General features: G+C 34.6%; 1 protein-coding gene across 1 annotated transcript in view; it reads left to right on the forward strand.

Annotated features, from left to right (window-relative positions):
* The window catches only part of mahj (LisH and WD40 domain-containing protein mahjong), a 40,281-nt gene extending 23,520 nt beyond the window's left edge, over positions 1–16,761 (forward strand). The window contains exons 18-28 of the mRNA XM_085954109.1: positions 3,926–4,195; positions 4,807–5,005; positions 6,187–6,306; positions 7,132–7,223; positions 8,112–8,308; positions 10,689–10,786; positions 11,724–11,801; positions 12,093–12,213; positions 12,576–12,733; positions 14,347–14,425; positions 15,612–16,761. Of these exons, the coding sequence (XP_085810235.1) occupies positions 3,926–4,195; positions 4,807–5,005; positions 6,187–6,306; positions 7,132–7,223; positions 8,112–8,308; positions 10,689–10,786; positions 11,724–11,801; positions 12,093–12,213; positions 12,576–12,733; positions 14,347–14,425; positions 15,612–16,090 (1,891 nt within the window). The 3' untranslated portion in view covers positions 16,091–16,761. The remainder of the gene's footprint in view (positions 1–3,925; positions 4,196–4,806; positions 5,006–6,186; positions 6,307–7,131; positions 7,224–8,111; positions 8,309–10,688; positions 10,787–11,723; positions 11,802–12,092; positions 12,214–12,575; positions 12,734–14,346; positions 14,426–15,611) is intronic.
* Positions 16,762–18,602: the final 1,841 nt, after the last annotated feature.

Genomic DNA, 18,602 nt, shown 5'->3' on the forward strand with positions numbered 1-18,602 from the left:
GTGATAATGATGCGAAATATTACAAAACAGAAATTTCAAAACACAAGCCTATTGTCTATGGAAAGAAGACCCATTTCACTCAAGTCACTTTGAAGTGTCATTTACAACCGTACTGAAAAAATATTACATCTGGCATACATGTAAACAATGCTCCAAGCACCTATAAAAACACCTATGGAGGAATGAAACTTATGTGAGTAACCAAATACATAAAACGAATTATTACAACGTTTTTATTAGCTCGTATTCTTATTTGTCCGGTGGTTGTTTATCCAGTACAAATCTTGCAATCGATTTTTAACTAACTTCCCGACTAGCTAGACATTTGAAACTTTTAGAATATATCAGAACACAATGCCAATGCATTCTTTTAATACTTTTAGCCATCTTTAAGCAGAATTGAATTCATTTTCAGTTAATTCTGTTTTGTACGAAAAGTTATTTCGGAAGAAATCCGTAATCCAATCCACTATTATTGGTTGCTAAGTGGAATCAAAATGACATTTCAGTATTCTATATTTATTTGTTTGTTTGTTTTTTATTTACTTCATATCAAGTACAAGTTTGAGCGTATTGAGCATAATAATTCAACAGAAAATTTAAAAACGTTGTATAGAAAAAGTTCTTTTTATCTTGTAATTATTTTAATTTAATTATAATTATAATTTAATTATTTATCCATAATCAAAAGCCTGCACGAGAATAGCGAATGCTGTGTCAGAATTGGAGACACTGCCACGGAATGGTTCGGGGTCACGACCGTAGTCAGACAGGGTTGTGTCCTTGCACCGTTTCTCTTTGACTTCATACTACGGAAGTCAATACCACCCGACCGAGGCATACCTGTTACCCCCACGGTGAAGCTATGCGACCTGGAATACGCCGATGATGCTGTCCTATTCGACAACTCAATCGAGGGCATTCAAGAGACAATCGACAGGTTGCATAACAACTCCTCTCGCGTTGGTTTGAAAATCAACACGAAGAAAACCAACGTCTTGTGCAATAGCACCTGTCCTGATCCAGATTTCCCTCTGATTAGCGATGGACAAAACATTGAGAGCGTCGACAGTTTCAAGTACCTGGGAGTACACATCACGGGAGATGGCATTTTGCAGAAAGAGCTCGCTATCCGAATGGGAATGGCTGGAGCAACATTCAACTCGATGCGAAATGTCTGATACACACGATTGTACTCGGTCAAAACCAAATGCCGCCTATTCGACGCTTGCATTCTGACAGTGCTGCTTTACGGTAGCGAATCATGGCACCTTACAAAGGCTCAGAGCAACCGTATACTGAGCTTCGAAAACAGATGTTTGCGATGAATACTGGGTGTGCGGTGGTATGACTTTAGGAGCAACGAGGAGATAAGAGAACGCACCAAGCAGCCTCTCATCACGCTGAAAGTGAAGAGGCGACGTTGGACCTGGCTCGGCCACGTGCTGCGAATGCCAGAAGAGAACTTTAACCTGGCTTGCCTGTTCTTCAAGCCGACCGGATTCCGGCGACCTGGAAGGCCTCTAAATACAATCTACAGAGTGTATACGGCGGAGCTACGGGATGCTGGTTTGACCTGGAACGAAGCAAGAAGACTGGCGAGTGACAGGGATTCTTGGAGGCGCTGCGTGGTGTCCATGTGCTCCAGCTAAGGGGCGGAAATGGCCAAAGAAGAAGAATTTTTAATATGACTTGCATGCATCTGTGAAAAAAATGTGAATCATTTGTTTATTTTATTGTGAATTCAAATTTCAAGTGCATGTTCGACCATCTGTTGATTAATTTTTAACACTTTACGGTCCGGTCACGCCACATTGGCGTCCTTTGCAAGCCGAACGTTACGATCCGGTGACGCCTACGTGGCGTCCTCACATAGGCATATCTTTACTGTGAAAAATAAATATGAAATTTAATATTTGGTTACAAGATCTATCGACAGATGGTTGAATGACATGTGCAAGAAGTAAAAGCATGATGGAAAAAAAATATTTCGGGGTTTTTACAGAGATGGCGGACGTAATACCATTCAGTATTTTTTTTGTACCTATACCATTTTTTTTATTAGTTACAAGCCCATTTCTAGACGGCTGAATCACGAGACGTAAACAAAAACGGTAATAAACACTCAATGTTATATTCCAGTGTCGTCACTTCAACTTCGAAATTTAATTGTCGACCCTTTTCAGTGGTAGTCACCCATTTATGAACCTGCATTCTTTTTTTTTTAAATGAACGCGATTTTTCGCTATGAAATTGCATCCTATTTGATAATTTGTCATTAATGGTTTATTACCCATGAAACATCCACCCACCATGCTTCATCATCCATGATAGAAATCTTAACTTGAAAATGAGAATAGTTATAAATGTGAACTTGTATCGCGTTGTCATTTTCGTTCGCTTTTTTCGGGAGATTATTGCTTGTGTAACTGCATAAATAATAGCTATTATTATTTATATTGCACTAATTTCATTGAAAAAATAATTAATCTAAGTATATTTCAGCTAGGATATATATTTTTTATTAGTTTTATCTCCAAAAAAACTTTTTAAAATGGAGGACCATTCGTTTTTAAACAGAGGAAAACTATGCGGATTGTATGTCAGATATTCCCAGTGACTGAAGATATCGGAGATTTTAGTGTAATTTTCAATCACAATCAAATATTTCCGGGGATTTCCGACACTAATAAACGTTTAAGAAGAAAGTGTAAAGTGTGTTCCTCACATAAACTTCGAAAAGAAACTATTTACATGTCCAAAGAGTGTAAAGTACCTCTACATCTACATATTGGTAATTGGTTTTCTTCGTATAATTTAAAAAAAAGTGTATTAGTTGTTAGTTCATTTTACATTCATAGTTTTATAAACTATTTCAAATAATTTCAGCTTTAGTGTGATAATAATTATTTCGTGCCTAGCCAGTTATCTAAAGGTATTATCCATAAGATTGAGTGTTGATTCAAATATTTTTGTGGAATGTAGATGTTTGTTTTACAATCCTATTGCTCATAGATTTTGTTATATGAATTTTTTACGCACGCCTCTGCACTGTTATTGGATTGTCTCGATTCCTACAATAATACCAAATTGTAATAAACGGTGGGAATGTATATGCGTGCATTTTATTTATTTGAATTTACTCGAAAATATGCATGCCACTGCACTGCCTCAGCCATAAAACCCATAAATCAGATTAGTGTTCGTTCGGGAATGAATGTGCATTTATTTTTAAACACTTCACAGTTTGTGTGAAGTCTTTGTTATTTTATTATATTTGATAATCAGAGATATGAGTAGTAGCGCTAAAAATGAATTGATACGTATTCTATAGCGGTGTAAAACATTTTGTATTTGAATATTTTATTACATTTTTTAATTAAAAAATAATATATTGTGATTGCTTTATATCAATAGGCTGTTTCCTTTACATTATATTTAACAAATTGAACTAATCTAATAACATATAATAAACAATTTACGAAAATTTACAAATTATATACTTTACCTTTATGGAACGCGGGCCAGAGGTTGACAAGTGTTAAATAAATGACACAATTTGATGCATTGATATATTTTAAGTATTTTCTGAAAATTTTATTGAAATATATCAATAGGTTCAAAAGTTATATCATTTTTAACTTCGCGATCGAAATTTGTTGATTTTCATTAAAAAATACCGGATATTGGCGTAGGTTCTTCGCGAAAATTCGCGGACCGTATAGTGTTAAAGCAAAAATCGCAATTTTGTATAGCAAAGTTGCACATATCTAAAGAAGCCATACATTAGCATCCCCGATGCCTTGTGTTTGGCTGTAACAGGACACCACAGTACAGTGTTAAAGTAGTTAGATTTTTTTTCTCACCGCTGTGTATGTAAAAAAAAGATAATATAAACAGGACAAATTTCATTTCCTTTTAACAGACGATGCCAATCAGTCGGCACATCGGCTGGAACGTCTTCGTCAATAACGTCGGTTGCTGGCTCATCGGGAATGAACTCGGGCATGGCTCTGACCCCCGTCGCCCCGCCCAGATCATTGCAGAAGGCCCAGACGCCCCACACCGCGCCATCGACCTCCCCGACTCCCACCCCCCGCATCTCTTTAGACGATATCATCACCGAGTACTTGGCCAATCAGCACGCGCTCTGCATGAACCCCATGGTCACTTGCCCACAGTTTAACCTATTCGAGTAAGTATTATAATGTGTTTCGTATATTTTTGCCTAGTATCATAACGGTAAAATAATCACCATTTTCACACAATACAAGTCTTACTTCAATCCAAATGGATTCAATTAGAATCAAGCAAGAACTCATACAGCTTGCATCAATTTGCTTCAAATTGCAGCGCCATGTGGAGCTTTAAACGGACCGGAACGACACGATATGTAAACACTATCAGAAATAGTGACCATTAACAATAAACACGTTAGCCTCAACACATCTATTTTATACACAAGACTGCTATCGGTGGCTATCGAGGGTAGTTTAATTTATGTATTGAGGTATTATAATTGTTACAATAAGTTAGCCGTCAAAACTGTCTATCTCGCTCTAAAAGTAGCCAAGAAAAGTGCTGTTAAATCCATAGCACTTATTGTAACAATTATAATACCTCAATACATAAATATGATATACTACCCACAATAGCGGCCGATAGCAGTCTTGTGTATAGAATAGATGTGCAAGAATGCATTACCAATAAAATATTATAATCTCTACTCTATGGAGTCTGAGGACATTTGAGGTTTGCCACTGACAGAAATAGCCATTTATCTTCTTTTACCTCTTCTCTTTTCAGACCTCACAAATGCCCGGACGGCTTAAACTCGAGAAGGGCCCCCGCTAATAATTTGGCAGCGAGATTGGCTCGGAGACAAGCGGGTCTGGGACCCGCGTCCGGGAGACTAGACGCTCGTCTGCTGCATTCCAATTTCTGCAATGTCAGAACCTTCAGGCTTGCCGATGATGACAGCTACTTCACATCATGCTTGTTTCATGTGAGTTATTATGAGTCAATTTCGGTGAAAAAATTAGTGCATCCAATACTACACACTCATGGTTATGTGTAACCATTGTGTGTGTGTGTGTACTAATGTATCTATCATGTAATATGTGAGTTGGAAATACTGTCACCAGTTTGTGTACTCAAGTCTCGGATGAGACTACCCATACTCAGTATGTGTGGCCCAAAAAACTTGTTCGAACGCATGCGATAATATCATCATCGCGAGTCGCCGCTCGCTAGTTGGTAGCCTTCAATACTATTGACATTAAATGCGCGCGAGCGAAATAGTACTTGAATACAAGTACAGTAAAACCTCGTTAATACAAATTCCATGGGAATCCAAAATCGAAAAAAAAAATTCGAATTACAAATTATGAAATGCATGAGAGAAAATATGAAAAAAAAAAAAAAAAAAAATCATTATTAATATCGTTTACAATCATAGATGTGCCTACCAAATTTCCGGTTCCGTGTGTGTTAATGGTTCATAAAATATCAGGATTATTTTTATTACCTTTTTAAGTAATTTATGATGTTTTACAAAAAGTCTGTCACAATTTTCAATGACTGGCTCATGAAATAGTGTACTGTATTATGATTTATTGAATATTTTTATATGCCAAGACTCTGAAATAATTTCGAATTACGAAATTCGAATTAAAGGTATGGTTTTCAATGAAAATAATGTTCAAGGGACTTTTTTTGCGAAAATTTCGAATTATCCGTGTTCTTATTAACGAGGTTCTACTGTATATTTTAATTTGTTAGTCTATGCAAGTGAATGACATAATCTTATGTATGAACAATAGGTCATAAATTTTGTGTAGCAGCACATTCCCTCGGGAATGTGGTGAGGCGACGGCACAGGCTTGTTATGATTGCTCAAAACATATTTGAAATTTTAAATAAATTATTGTTTATTCGTTTTAAATGTGTTTAAAATTTTATAATACATGGGACATTTCGAAAAGCCGAGATCAGTGTATGTTTAGCGATTCTATCGAAGCCGATATTTCAAATACTAGGAAGTATTTTGGAACAAGTTTAAACAAAATCCAAAATGTGGCTCTCGTTGACCTTATGTATCCCTCTAATATGGCGATATAATTCAGATATAAAAGTCCTTTTAAACTATTTACTTATTAATATGAATATTATAATTTTGTTCCTCAGCCGACGCAGCAAACACTCCTGGCGGGAACTTCAACAGGAGATGTGAAACTCTTCAACCTGTTCACGGGATCGGAGGAAAATTCTTATCAGCTTCTCGACACTTACATTTGCCACATGCAGGTATACCTATCACTCTAGCTAAAGTTAATAATCTAAAACATTATGTAAAATCTTATACAGTACGAAGTACGACTTACAGAATAAAGATGAACCATGAACTGAACTATCCAGTAACAGCAAACCATTAGTAGATTATATAAGTGGAAGAGCCATTTTGAAAGAATGCTAATCAAAGATCAAGGGTACACCAGCAGAAGTGATCTAAAGGTGGATTGAGTATGTAAAGAGGGATTCGAACAGAATGAAAAGTCAAGGATTCTGGAGAAGATTGATTAGGAACAGGACCTAGTAGAGGACACTTATGGAGAAAGCTAAGCCGACTCTCACATCAAAACTCGTCTCGCCTGCAACGTGTCGAATACGTCAATGTGACGTCATCGTTATTCACAAAACACGTCAAATGGAATTCCGCAGATTGGTTGAATGCGACTTTTTAGTTTGAAAAAAACATCTACTGTTGCAATCGTCAAGTTGCATGTTTCTCGGGCTGCGAGTCGAAAACTCCAGAACACTTACAAATTGGTCATTCCTATAACAGCTCGCCAATCGCCTCATCTAAATATCTATACATTTCGAAGGTTACGTGCGACTGTCGCTAGGTAGATGTGCTCTTTATATGCAACACCGAATCGACGTTCTTGTAAGGTTTGATTTATTGCTGTGTGGCAGACGAGGCGAGTTTAGATGTAAGACCCGGCTAAATCCCATCCTAGGATGTCACACTGAGAAAGAAGAATTATTTTCACTCCCAAACAGGACAGTATGGAGACATCTTATTAGAGATTTTTACGTATTTCTAAAATAGGTAATATTTTTGTATTACAGGCAAGTCGCGAAGGAAGACTACTTCTAGCATCATCAAAGAACTGGAGACCACCACTCTCTGGACTATGGAACATGAAGCACTATGAAATGCAGTGAGTCACTCTTGTTGACTTTTACTTGTCAGTTCAATAGAGTGAAACCCCGATTCTATGGTTTTCAAGGGACCCTAAAAAAACGATCAATGTGGGATACTATATAAAAAATATTTAAAAAAAAAAAAAACGCATTTTTCTCCTGGATTCTTTTCGACGTCTTGAATTATTTTCAGGTTCTCAGTTAGAGAACAATTCTACGAAAGTGAAATGAAAAATGTTCGACAAAAACGGTCAACCGCGATAATATTTGTAACGGGACCATAATAGAACGGTTAATGCAGGATTGTTTAATTGTTTTTATGGGTGTTTTGCTTATCGATAGAAATTTACAAATGATAATCAGTGTAATTTGATATTTAGTCCGTTGCAGCAGTTAGTAGAGTAATAACTTAAAATCATCAGCTGTTAATACTTGGTATTAAAAACAAAAAAATGCCGATAATAGGTACATGTTTAATCCGATACAGGTGCATAGCTTATAACTGAGTTCCCTAATGGAATACCTGGAATATCTGCTATTTTTTTTTGTCTTTATTTTCATATATTATTCATTTATGTTTCTTTGATTTGTGTATCGAAAATATAATATTATGTAAAAATAAAAATTGTGTCATTTCTAAATTGTTTTGTCGGGACCCCACTTTAATGTAATGTCTTTATCTAAATCTAGCCACGGAAAGTAAATCTCGCACCTCATACTATACGACATTTGCTACAAGCGATTCTGCAATGCAAAGTAACTTGTGAATAATTTAATAATTAGCCTTTTTTCAGCTTTGTTTTCATAGTTTACCCATCAACATGTATACTTTCAGCCATTTTATTGCCATGCATGGAGGACATAATATCTTATGACATTGATATTATAAATGTGATAATTTTCAGATTATCTTTCAACGAAGAGGAATATGTAGAGTTCAGCAAATTGAACGAGGACCGAGTGATCGGCACCAAGGGAGAGGTGGCCACGGTGTACGACACGGCCACCGGCCGAGCCATCATCACCCTCAACCCCGGTCTCAGCAATCAGTACAGCAAGAACCGCGCAACCTTCAGCCCTACCGATGAACTGGTGCTCTCAGGTACCACATTCAAATTCTCCCTTAAAAGTCCACCCTTCGAAAATTAATGAACACATTGACATTACAAATCAATAATGATGGTGTATTTATGGTGAACATTGAATAATACAGATTTTAGTGTCACCTTTATAATTTTTTGAGTTTATTGTTGATTAAGTTTATTCATCATTTAAATCTTTGCTGTATAAATAGCGAAATTAGCGAATCATCCATCTTGCTCAATGACTCTTTGAAAATACTCTGTGTCTTTTAATAGGTGTACAATTAACTAATATTACGTGATATATCAAATTGGTATACTTAATATACTCAAATAAATGAAGGGTACATGACAAAAACAGGCTCAACGACAAAATGATGATTGTGCAGGAGAGTAAAAAGAAGAATGAAATCGTTATTGGTTGGAAAATGGGTTTAACATCTATTAATTAAAAAAAATATATATACATATGTTGATTTCTCATTTATGTTGAAATATAATGAAAGTGAAAATAGCGATAAATTTGTAATCAGTTCGTTTGTGTTTAGTTTATGATGCAATAATGAGCCTGTTTTTGTGCAGTTTCATACACTATGATTTTTGCCTTGACTACACTTTCTTCTCCCTTCATTTATGAAGCAATGAAATCGATTTTGGAAGTTTTAATGATACCATTCTTGAGCACTTACTCTGTTGAACAAATTGGCATTTAAATCTCAAAAATGAAAAAAATGCGATGAGCCCTTAGAGTAATGATATATAGAGAGGGCCTATTTTTCGGCAAAATGAAGCCATGTTTCTAGCGTATAACGCACAGTAGAACAACAATTTTATTATTATCAACTTAACTATGAAACGTTATACCATCGTGTTGCTTCTCAGTATGACTACCAAATTTAAACTCAACATAGTCAACCATAATATTATGTTAAAATAATTACCACTAACTTTATATTTAAGACAAAAACAATAAATTTCAGCAACACGTGCTCACAGTTTTTAAATGCATGTAATCAGCCAAATCAATTTTTTCCGGCGACGTTTTCAAATTTTAAAAATTCAGCCGTAGAAATTCTATCTTACTCTAACGCAGGGGAGGGCAAACTGCGGGCCGCATGTGGCCCGCCGGGTATTTTTTCGCGGCCCGCCATCGATAATTGTACTTGTGATTACGAATAACTTTTTTATAATTTTTAAAAAAATATTGATAATAGATCATAATTTGAAGAATTTGTTGTTTCGTAAATGTATTATCTCAGTACGTATTCCTTGCGTCTCATCTCACACTATGTAGCCACGATTTTCTACGTTGAACATCGATTTCAATAGATATTGATAGTGTACCGACAGAGCTACAACTTGAGATTATTAATCTGCAGTGTGACACTGATTTAAGAGAATTGCATCGTCGTGAAGAAATCTCCAAATTTTACAATGCCCTTAATTCAGACAAATTCGACCAACTTAAAGAGTAGGTATGCAAGAAAAATGTTCGTTATTTTTGGATCAACCTATATATGTGAACAAACATTTTCGATCATGAACCTCAATAAAAAATCTTTACGATCAAATATCTCCGATGCCCATTTACTAGCAGTTTTGAGAATATCAACTACAAAATTCACCTAAATTTAAAAAAATGTACAACAGTTTCATTCTTCTCATTATTTTTTTTGTATTGTCTATTTTTCGTGATAATAAATAGTGTATATCTAAAAATGGTATTTTACTTGCGGCCCGCCGCTCATTTTGAATTCTTGAATTTGGCCCTCCATCCAAAAAGTTTGCCCGCCCCTGCTCTAACGCATAGAGCGGAGATATAAGCGTGCCGAATGCTTACTCACTCACACTTATGGTTCGTTTTTGTTCAGGCCTTGGATGAGCCTGTTTTTGCTGTGTACCATTCAAATATGATTTATCTCCCGACGTCAATCATCCGTCTTCTGCAAATCCACTATCAAACAGATGAACATGTATAGCATTATGAAGCAAATAGTTATTTTTGTAACGATACGAATAGCCAATGACATTTCATATTCTCTAGTGTGCATCTGAAAATTTCATAGATAATTAATTTAAATCCATTTTGTCAAAAATAGGGCAATATTGAGCAACAAATTCACCACATTTCACAATCGATGATTATTCCCTTGATATATTATCGTGCTACGGATCTGAACTGCCTAAGAGCACTGATAATTATCCGCGAATCACATTGCGATATATTGCATTTGCAATGAAATGGAAAAAGGAGAAATTAAAATATATTGTTTGCAGTCAATTTTCCATCAACCATCATCCTTATGTATAATTGAATTGTGTAGTTAGTGGGTTGTCATTGGTCACAGAATGTCGTTGAAATAATGCCTGTAAATATATTATAAAATGTATTCTTTGCAGACGGCGTATTATGGGATCTGAACGCTGGAAAAGAAATTCACAAGTTTGACAAGCTGAATCAGTCACTGAGTGGAGTTTTCCATCCTAATGGATTAGAGGTAGGAAATGCAAACTATGCTATACAATACATTGAACACCCAATTTAAATACAGTTAATAACCTGAGACTCTAAAGTTGTGATCAAATTGAGATGCATGTCGATGTCACGGCGACAAATTTAGTCTATGATTTCGTCATTTTGCAGAATATTTTGAACGATCATCACCTCTCTAAATTCAATTATAGAGAGTGCCAACTCTAATGTATTATTATTAATTATTCATGCTAATTTCAATTAATTTTAACAGTTTCTACGTGTGCGTACGTTAAAATTACTTGCAATGTTATATCCATAGATAATATTTTGAACAGAACCCAACATACAGATCATAGATAATAGACAATATTCTTATAGAAACTATATATTGCCAACCACTAAAAATAAAAAATGTGATTTTGAGATGTTTCGAAGAAGTGTAGACATCTAGAAAGGGATAAAAACGTTCAAAACGTCATGCAGGTGTCGATGCCGTGCGTTTCAACGTGAGGTGACCTCATTGTTGTTTTGGTGATTTCGGCAGATTTTGCCAACTGACAAAAGTTCGTTTAAATGTTCAAAATGTGCTACGGGATGGGACCATCAGTCTGATCACATTTCAAACACCAAGAAAAACGACATACATACTTTTTTCCGTAACAGCATCTTACTGTAACATCACATGATAGTCCGCGACATGCATCATAATATATCTCGCACTTTGTTTCTTCAAATCTTCATAAAATAATAAGGATTACAGTAAAACCACGTTAATAAAAACACGGTTGTTTCGAAATTCATAAAATCTATTTACCAATATCGAATAATTTTACAAAATTTCCAATTGGCCATACATTGTGTATTTTGTAATTCGATTTTTTTTTCCATTTTCCGTACCATCGATTACGAATTAACAGGGCTTTACTGTATGTATATTAAACATTTTGTTTATTTCACAGATCATTTCAAATACTGAAGTCTGGGACTTGCGTACATTTCATCTTTTGAGGACCGTGCCAACTCTTGATAAATCTGAGGTAATTTTACTATTTATTGATTTACATCATTAGTAATATTGTTTAGCGATAAATTATTATTTTGTAAGTATACACAATGAATACATGCATGACAGAAAAATCGTCTGCTGGATTTATGTACCAATCAAGGATTAGAGGAAAAAATACAAGCTCCACGGTATGTTCGAATATATTAGCTGCTTCCAGTGATAGAAGTGATAATGTTCACTTCGGATAAGTTATTGTTGTTGTATTCTATCTTGAAGCGGGACAAAAATGTTAATCTCTGCAATTATTATTGTATGTTTTCAGGTAATATTTTCACCGATGGGTGGCATCATCTACTCAGTTTGTATGGAACAAGATACGGATGAGACAAGTCAATATGAATCCAACTTCAAGACTTTGGATTCTTTCGATTATTCCAGTATAGGTGAGAGATTCTTTGCAATCTTTACTTACCCTGTTAAAACAAATATGTTTTTATAGGATTACTTCCAAAGGTTTACAAATCGTTACAACCATTTATTATTCATTCAATTCAAATGTTTTCATTTTTAATTTGTGTAGGTATATTAAATTTGTCAATTTATTATTTGTTAAAGTTTACTATGTATATCAGTAGGATTAAGAAAATTTGTAAAATTCAAGCCCGGAGCACGGCCGATATTGAGTGATTTTTTTTAACGCGTGATCTCAGATACCCAGATCAATAAGCCCCACTAAACATGTTTACATATTCAGCACAAAATACAGGTTAAATAACGATATGCAATTTTGTTTTGTGTTTTATAGCGACGATAGATGTGAAACGCAAGATTCGAGCGCTAGGCGTGGCGCCTTGGGGTGGCCAACTGGCTCTGGCTGAGAATGTGGGCGAATTTGACACCATCCAGGAGAGCGTGCTGAAGTTGTACGACGTCGGCAGGAGACGAGACCACGACGACGAGGCCGTAAGTTGACTACAAGCATTCAATGGATGTTATTATTATATTCAAATCAATGACGGAACATATTGGCTTCTGGTATACAACCTACCGTGATAAAATAGTGGTTAAAATTGAGTTGAGTGGGTCATTGATGGAAAACGCCTCTGAACTATTTGTCAAAAAATATAATTTAAAACATAGATCATACATACAAACAAAACAAACAGGTGGCAGGTAAAATATGTAAAATGCCAGATAGCACACACGGATGATTGAAATTTGATAAAACACATTATGCAAAGGAGATGACATCAAATTTGATGTGGATTTATTTATGAACAAGGTGTCACCACAAATTTTCTCAAAACTATGAATATAGGGGTTAACACTGTTCATCTCTAACCCCTTAATTGATGTAGGACAAAGCTATGCACTGGTTTCCCAGTTTAAGATGCCGATCTTTAAAAAACTACATAAATACTATGGGTTACTTTGAACATTCAGAGTTCATGTTTTAATTATTTTTAATTTAGGTCGTAAATGCATTGGGGTTTTTTAAGTTTTGTAGGAAAGATGTTTATGTCATTATGATGCCACTATCCTTTCTCTTCATATTAAAGGTTACCGTATTTTCAGTACAGAAGATTATCTGTGGTTATTGCACTTTTTTTAACTCTATTTTTGTGAAAATGTGCATACATCTTATTATTTATTTGACCGTGTCCGATCCTAATAAGATCATATGAGCCTCCAAAGAGTGGAGGTTTGTATTAACAGATTTGGTTTTTACGAGAAATGGATGTCAGCCACTTGCTCACCCTATTAGGTATGGACACAAATTGAAAAACAATATGTGTATTTGCCAGACCCAGGATTCGAACCTGGGACCCACGATGCTTAAGCCGTGCGGCCATCGTAGGTGTTTATCGTAACATTGTTCTATTAAATATATTTATTTAATAAAACTTTCTATTGTAGTTTGCAATTGACATTTTCACCATCAACAGCAATCTGTTTGTCAAAGTGGATATAACTTCTCTATTCTATTCTTAACAATAATAAATAAGTACTAAAATAATTAAAGAATGATGAATTTTATACTACAAAATATATTATTACCAAAGAATTTTGACTATAAATAAAAGAAGTCTTATATGTACATACGTTATTTCTGTTATGACATTTGAAATTATTTAGCAAACGCATGTAGTATGACTAAGTTGGTAAACACCACATCGGTTGCCATTCCAATTCTCTCATTCACATATTCACTTACTCGTTATAAATGAGCATTACCGGTTGCTTATCTAATCATTGTGATGGATTGTCTCTTTATAATGATTAATATCATAGTAATAGTGTGAAGTTCTGAATTGAATCCTTGAATTCTTGAATCTCCAATGTAATTTGTAGCTAACTTAATCAGTGGACCAGTGATCCTTACTTTGCTTCAATTTCAGATATTTAGACTCAATCTGTATAAAAGTAAGATTTCAACATCTTTAGTTATAACTCATGAATTTCCATCACAAAAATCTAAAAAATCACCATTAAAACTAAGGGCATAATAATTATGTTTTAATATTCCATATAATAATTTTAGTTAATTTGATACTAAAACTGACTTATTTTTACAGGATGACGAAGAAGAAGAAGATCTAGGCGGATCAGACAATGATGGATCTGACACAAACACCGACAACGATGACAATACAAGTATGTATATAATATCATTATTGTAACCTATCTTATTAATTTCTGACTGGGTGAAAAATGTTAAAGTTCTCAATCGAATGGGAAAGGACCGAGAAGTACTGCGTAGTATCAAAACCAGAGAACTACAGTATCTCGGCCACATTATGAGAGAACAAAAGTACAGCATTCCCCAACTTAGCAAGAAAAGATCAAAGGTAAGCATAGCAGAGGACGACGCCGCATTTTTTGGCTTAAGAACCTCCGTGACCGGTACGGGTGCAGCTCCACTGAACTGTTCCAGGTAGCAGATGATTAAGCTAAGATCACATTGATGGTGGCCGACCTCCACTAGGGGATGGCACAATAAGAAGAAGATTAATTTCTCATTAGCCTAGTTTCAGTCTGGATTCAGGAAGTTATTTCCCAGACCAATTTCCATAGTTGCCACAAGCTGAATAAATTGAAAGAAAATAGTTGCAAAAAATCTTAATTAATACTTTGGACGCTGAAGACGCACCTGGCGCATAATGACCAGGCGGCCGATCGATGTAATTAACGTGCATTTTAAAGGTGGTAATTAAAAAATCATTCTCTAGTCAGCAGCAAATGAGTTTTAAATGATGATCACAATGCTAGATTCGTATGTATCAGTGACTGTTTTCTTCGGACGATAACAATATTTAAACTGTTCTTCCCTTATCGCACGGAGGTTGAATTCATATACAACTTCCCTCGTGAATGTTTAACCAACGGTCGATACCTGACAGAATATGAAGCATAGAATTTAATATAATTTTCAATTTAACATATGTCAATCAATCAGTACATATTTAAACGTACCAAAAGTAAACTGTTACATATGAAACGTGTGCTCGTTGAACACTTTCATCTTTATTGTTATGTATGTACTATTTTATGGTTATTTTTGTGATTATATTGTGTTCTCTTTTATGTACTAGATTTTATTTTAAATTTTTACTATATTTTCTATTTAATTTAAAAAACCTAAAAAAAGGGGATGACTTAATAAATGATATTTTAAATTGATTTTTTAAAATAACCATAAGATAGATAGTATGTATGAGATAAGTGTTTTTTAATTGTCTTTATATTTCAAAAATATTGTCCAATGTAAATTATCAGTGCACTAAACATCTCTAGTAATGCTACACTCCTTAATGGTCAATTTCATGTTTATTTTCCTCAGTGAACGTGGAGATGTTCAGAAACGCTCTGGCAGAGCTCGCGTTTGAACACGGAAATTCAAACGAGGAGGATGACGACTCCAACGATTCCAATTCTGATGATGACCATCAGGATGACAATCAGGATACGGACAATGATGCAGCACAGGGTGAACTCGCATTACTCAATGAAGACGATGCTCTGGGACACGCAGCCTTGGCGGCGCCGCAAGACCAAAACATTGAGAACGCGCTTAACCGCGCCTTCGACATCATCAGGAATGCCCCGTCCGATGATAATGATGATCTGGACGAGTGGCTGCCACCGAGACGGACGCTCCGCACGCGCGGACGCCGGGCCAGAAACCGCGCCGGCCGCGGGCTTGGCAGGCGGGACAACAACAACCGCAGGAACCGTCCCACTGCGCCTCTCAACAATGAACCCTACTTGCTTAGCGATGGAGATTTGGACAGTTTGATGGATGACGATGATGATGATTAGTTAGGGTTTCGTTTTTTACTGAAATGGTTCGATGGTTTTGTGCAGAAACATTTATTCTTATTAGCATGCGTTTTAATATACTGAAATTTTTTATGTTCACCAGTATGTTTTTCTCAGCCCATTTTGATTCTGGAAATTTTAATAGGCTCCATGCGGACTAGTTTTCTATTCAGCTGCAAATATGATAATGTAAAAGGTGATTATTTTGTGTGTGAAAGAAAAAGGGATAAAAATGAAACCCATTGGAGACAATATGCGCCAGTTTGGCGCCGCTGTTACAGGGTACAGGACATGGTGAAAATCAAATATTTTTAATCATATTTTGATTTTTTTTTAAGTTGAAGTTACTTAATAATAGATGTAGCCATCATTTTATGGTGTTAGTTATATAGAGTCCCATATATTTTTTAAGAATTATTTGAGTTATAAAATCTATTTTTATTTAAATTTCTCAAAATAATGACCAGTTTGGTAAGTATGAGGTGTTTGAGTGAGTAAAAAACATATAACGGCCCTCCATCTTCTAAATATCTTGAAGAGTGTTATATTTAGCTCCAGTTTTAGTATATCTTTATTTTATCATTTAATTCTATCATAGACTTTTTACCTTTGTCATTTTGTATAAAAAAAGGCTAAAAAAACACAAAAACCTATATTTTACATGTTTTATTGATTCCAAAATTAACTTAAAATATAAATAAATAATAGAAGAATTCAATACCTACAAATAACAGGATTTATTTGAATTAAATGAATAATAAATGAGTTATATATTAATTAATTCTGTCTCTAATGGGTTAATAATACTATTAGTCTCAAAGTATGTTACCGACTTTGAAACTAACAGTCTCAAGTGTAAAATCACTACTTTTCAAGAGTCAAAAGAAGATTAAGAAAATGGTTATGTTTCTGTGTGAAATTCACCATATCATGACTGCACTGCGTCTTCTCCCACTCTTTCGTATATGTATAATTGAACGGCGTTGATTCGTTTTTTCTCTTTCCTCTTTTACTCGTACATCATCATGCATTATGGGTAAGTTGGCACAGTTAACCATTTTTTTTAATTGACTTATATCCCTATTCTTTCACACACCGAATCATCCAATCAAGTTTCATTAGTTTCGTTTGCCGACTGCAAAAAATACTGAAGCAACAGTAATTGAAGTTTCCATTTGTAATTATTAGAGAACAGTTTTTAAATTTATGATGTTACTAAAAAACATTCTCTCCAAAGTCAACACTATATCCCATACGTAGTTAATAACTGTCGTATGTGACAAAGAAATTAAATCACTATTAACAATAATGCAAGATAGTGCAATCTAACCGTGATATGCTCGGATGCAATAAATTTGTGTCCAAATACCTGATTTCTATGCATATTGTTTTATTTACAGATTTTATACATTTATAATAACAATCTAAAATTGCAATTTTTTGTTAATAGTGGTGTAATTACATCTTAGAATATTAAATATGACTTTTATTTATTGTTATATTAAGTAATAAATATATATACGGAGGCTTTCATATAGAAATTTCCACACTACTGTAACCCCTGCCGACTATTAATTAAAATTAAAGGAATGTTTTGGCGTAACCCAGATTATTTGTGTTGTCATATTGTGATGAATTTGATGCAGCAACTATTGAGATATCTTCAAAAATCCGTACTATGCATTGCATATTTTCCTCTTTTTTTACTACCTATCTTCGAATTATATCCAAAGACAATATAGCTGTGTAGTTTCAAACCATACTGTTTCTCCGTACTTTATCATGAAATATATTCGCAGTTCACTAAATTTCTTTTTCTTTCAGTTCTGCTATGACAAATACATCCAGTAAAGAATTTTTAATTCTTCATTTTAGGAATCTTTTGGTTAAATTATATAATAAGTGTGTTAATAATAAATTAATCATTTTCAAAATTTCTTTCATTAGTTTATATTTTATTCATTAATCTCAGTTAGAAATAAGTTTCGAAAGAATAACTTCGTTAGGCAGAACGCGATGAGATGATTCTATGTAATATATTTTTCGTCCCAAATTTTTCTGTAAATAATTTTCATTTATAATTTCCGCGTATAAAGGGGCCCATGTAGGACCCCACAATAATGTACATTGATTATTAAAATAAAACGTTGTCATTTTTCAATGATTTGTTTCATTCACCTTACACCCCTGTTTACATGTGCATGGATTTACTGCTGACTACGCATTATACCCAGTTTACATGTGCATGGATGTACTGTGCACAGTAAGAAAATGTATGGGGAAACATATTGTCGTCAGCTGAATGCAGAACTATTCTAACTCACATTTTAAATATTTTGCAGAAGAGTTTTTTGAAACAGCCTACTTCAGTTATTTATTATTTATATGGACAAGTGTATGCACCATTTTTTCCATCAATAATCCTACTAAAATATGATGCATTCATTTATCCATAAAGATAATAAATAACTTCATTAAGTTGTTTAAAAAACTCCTCAAAAATTTCAAATGT

This window comes from Rhyacophila brunnea, unplaced genomic scaffold (assembly GCF_057557595.1).
Source record: "Rhyacophila brunnea isolate RB1 unplaced genomic scaffold, BYU_Rbru_1.0 scaffold_4, whole genome shotgun sequence".
Taxonomy (NCBI): domain Eukaryota; kingdom Metazoa; phylum Arthropoda; class Insecta; order Trichoptera; family Rhyacophilidae; genus Rhyacophila; species Rhyacophila brunnea.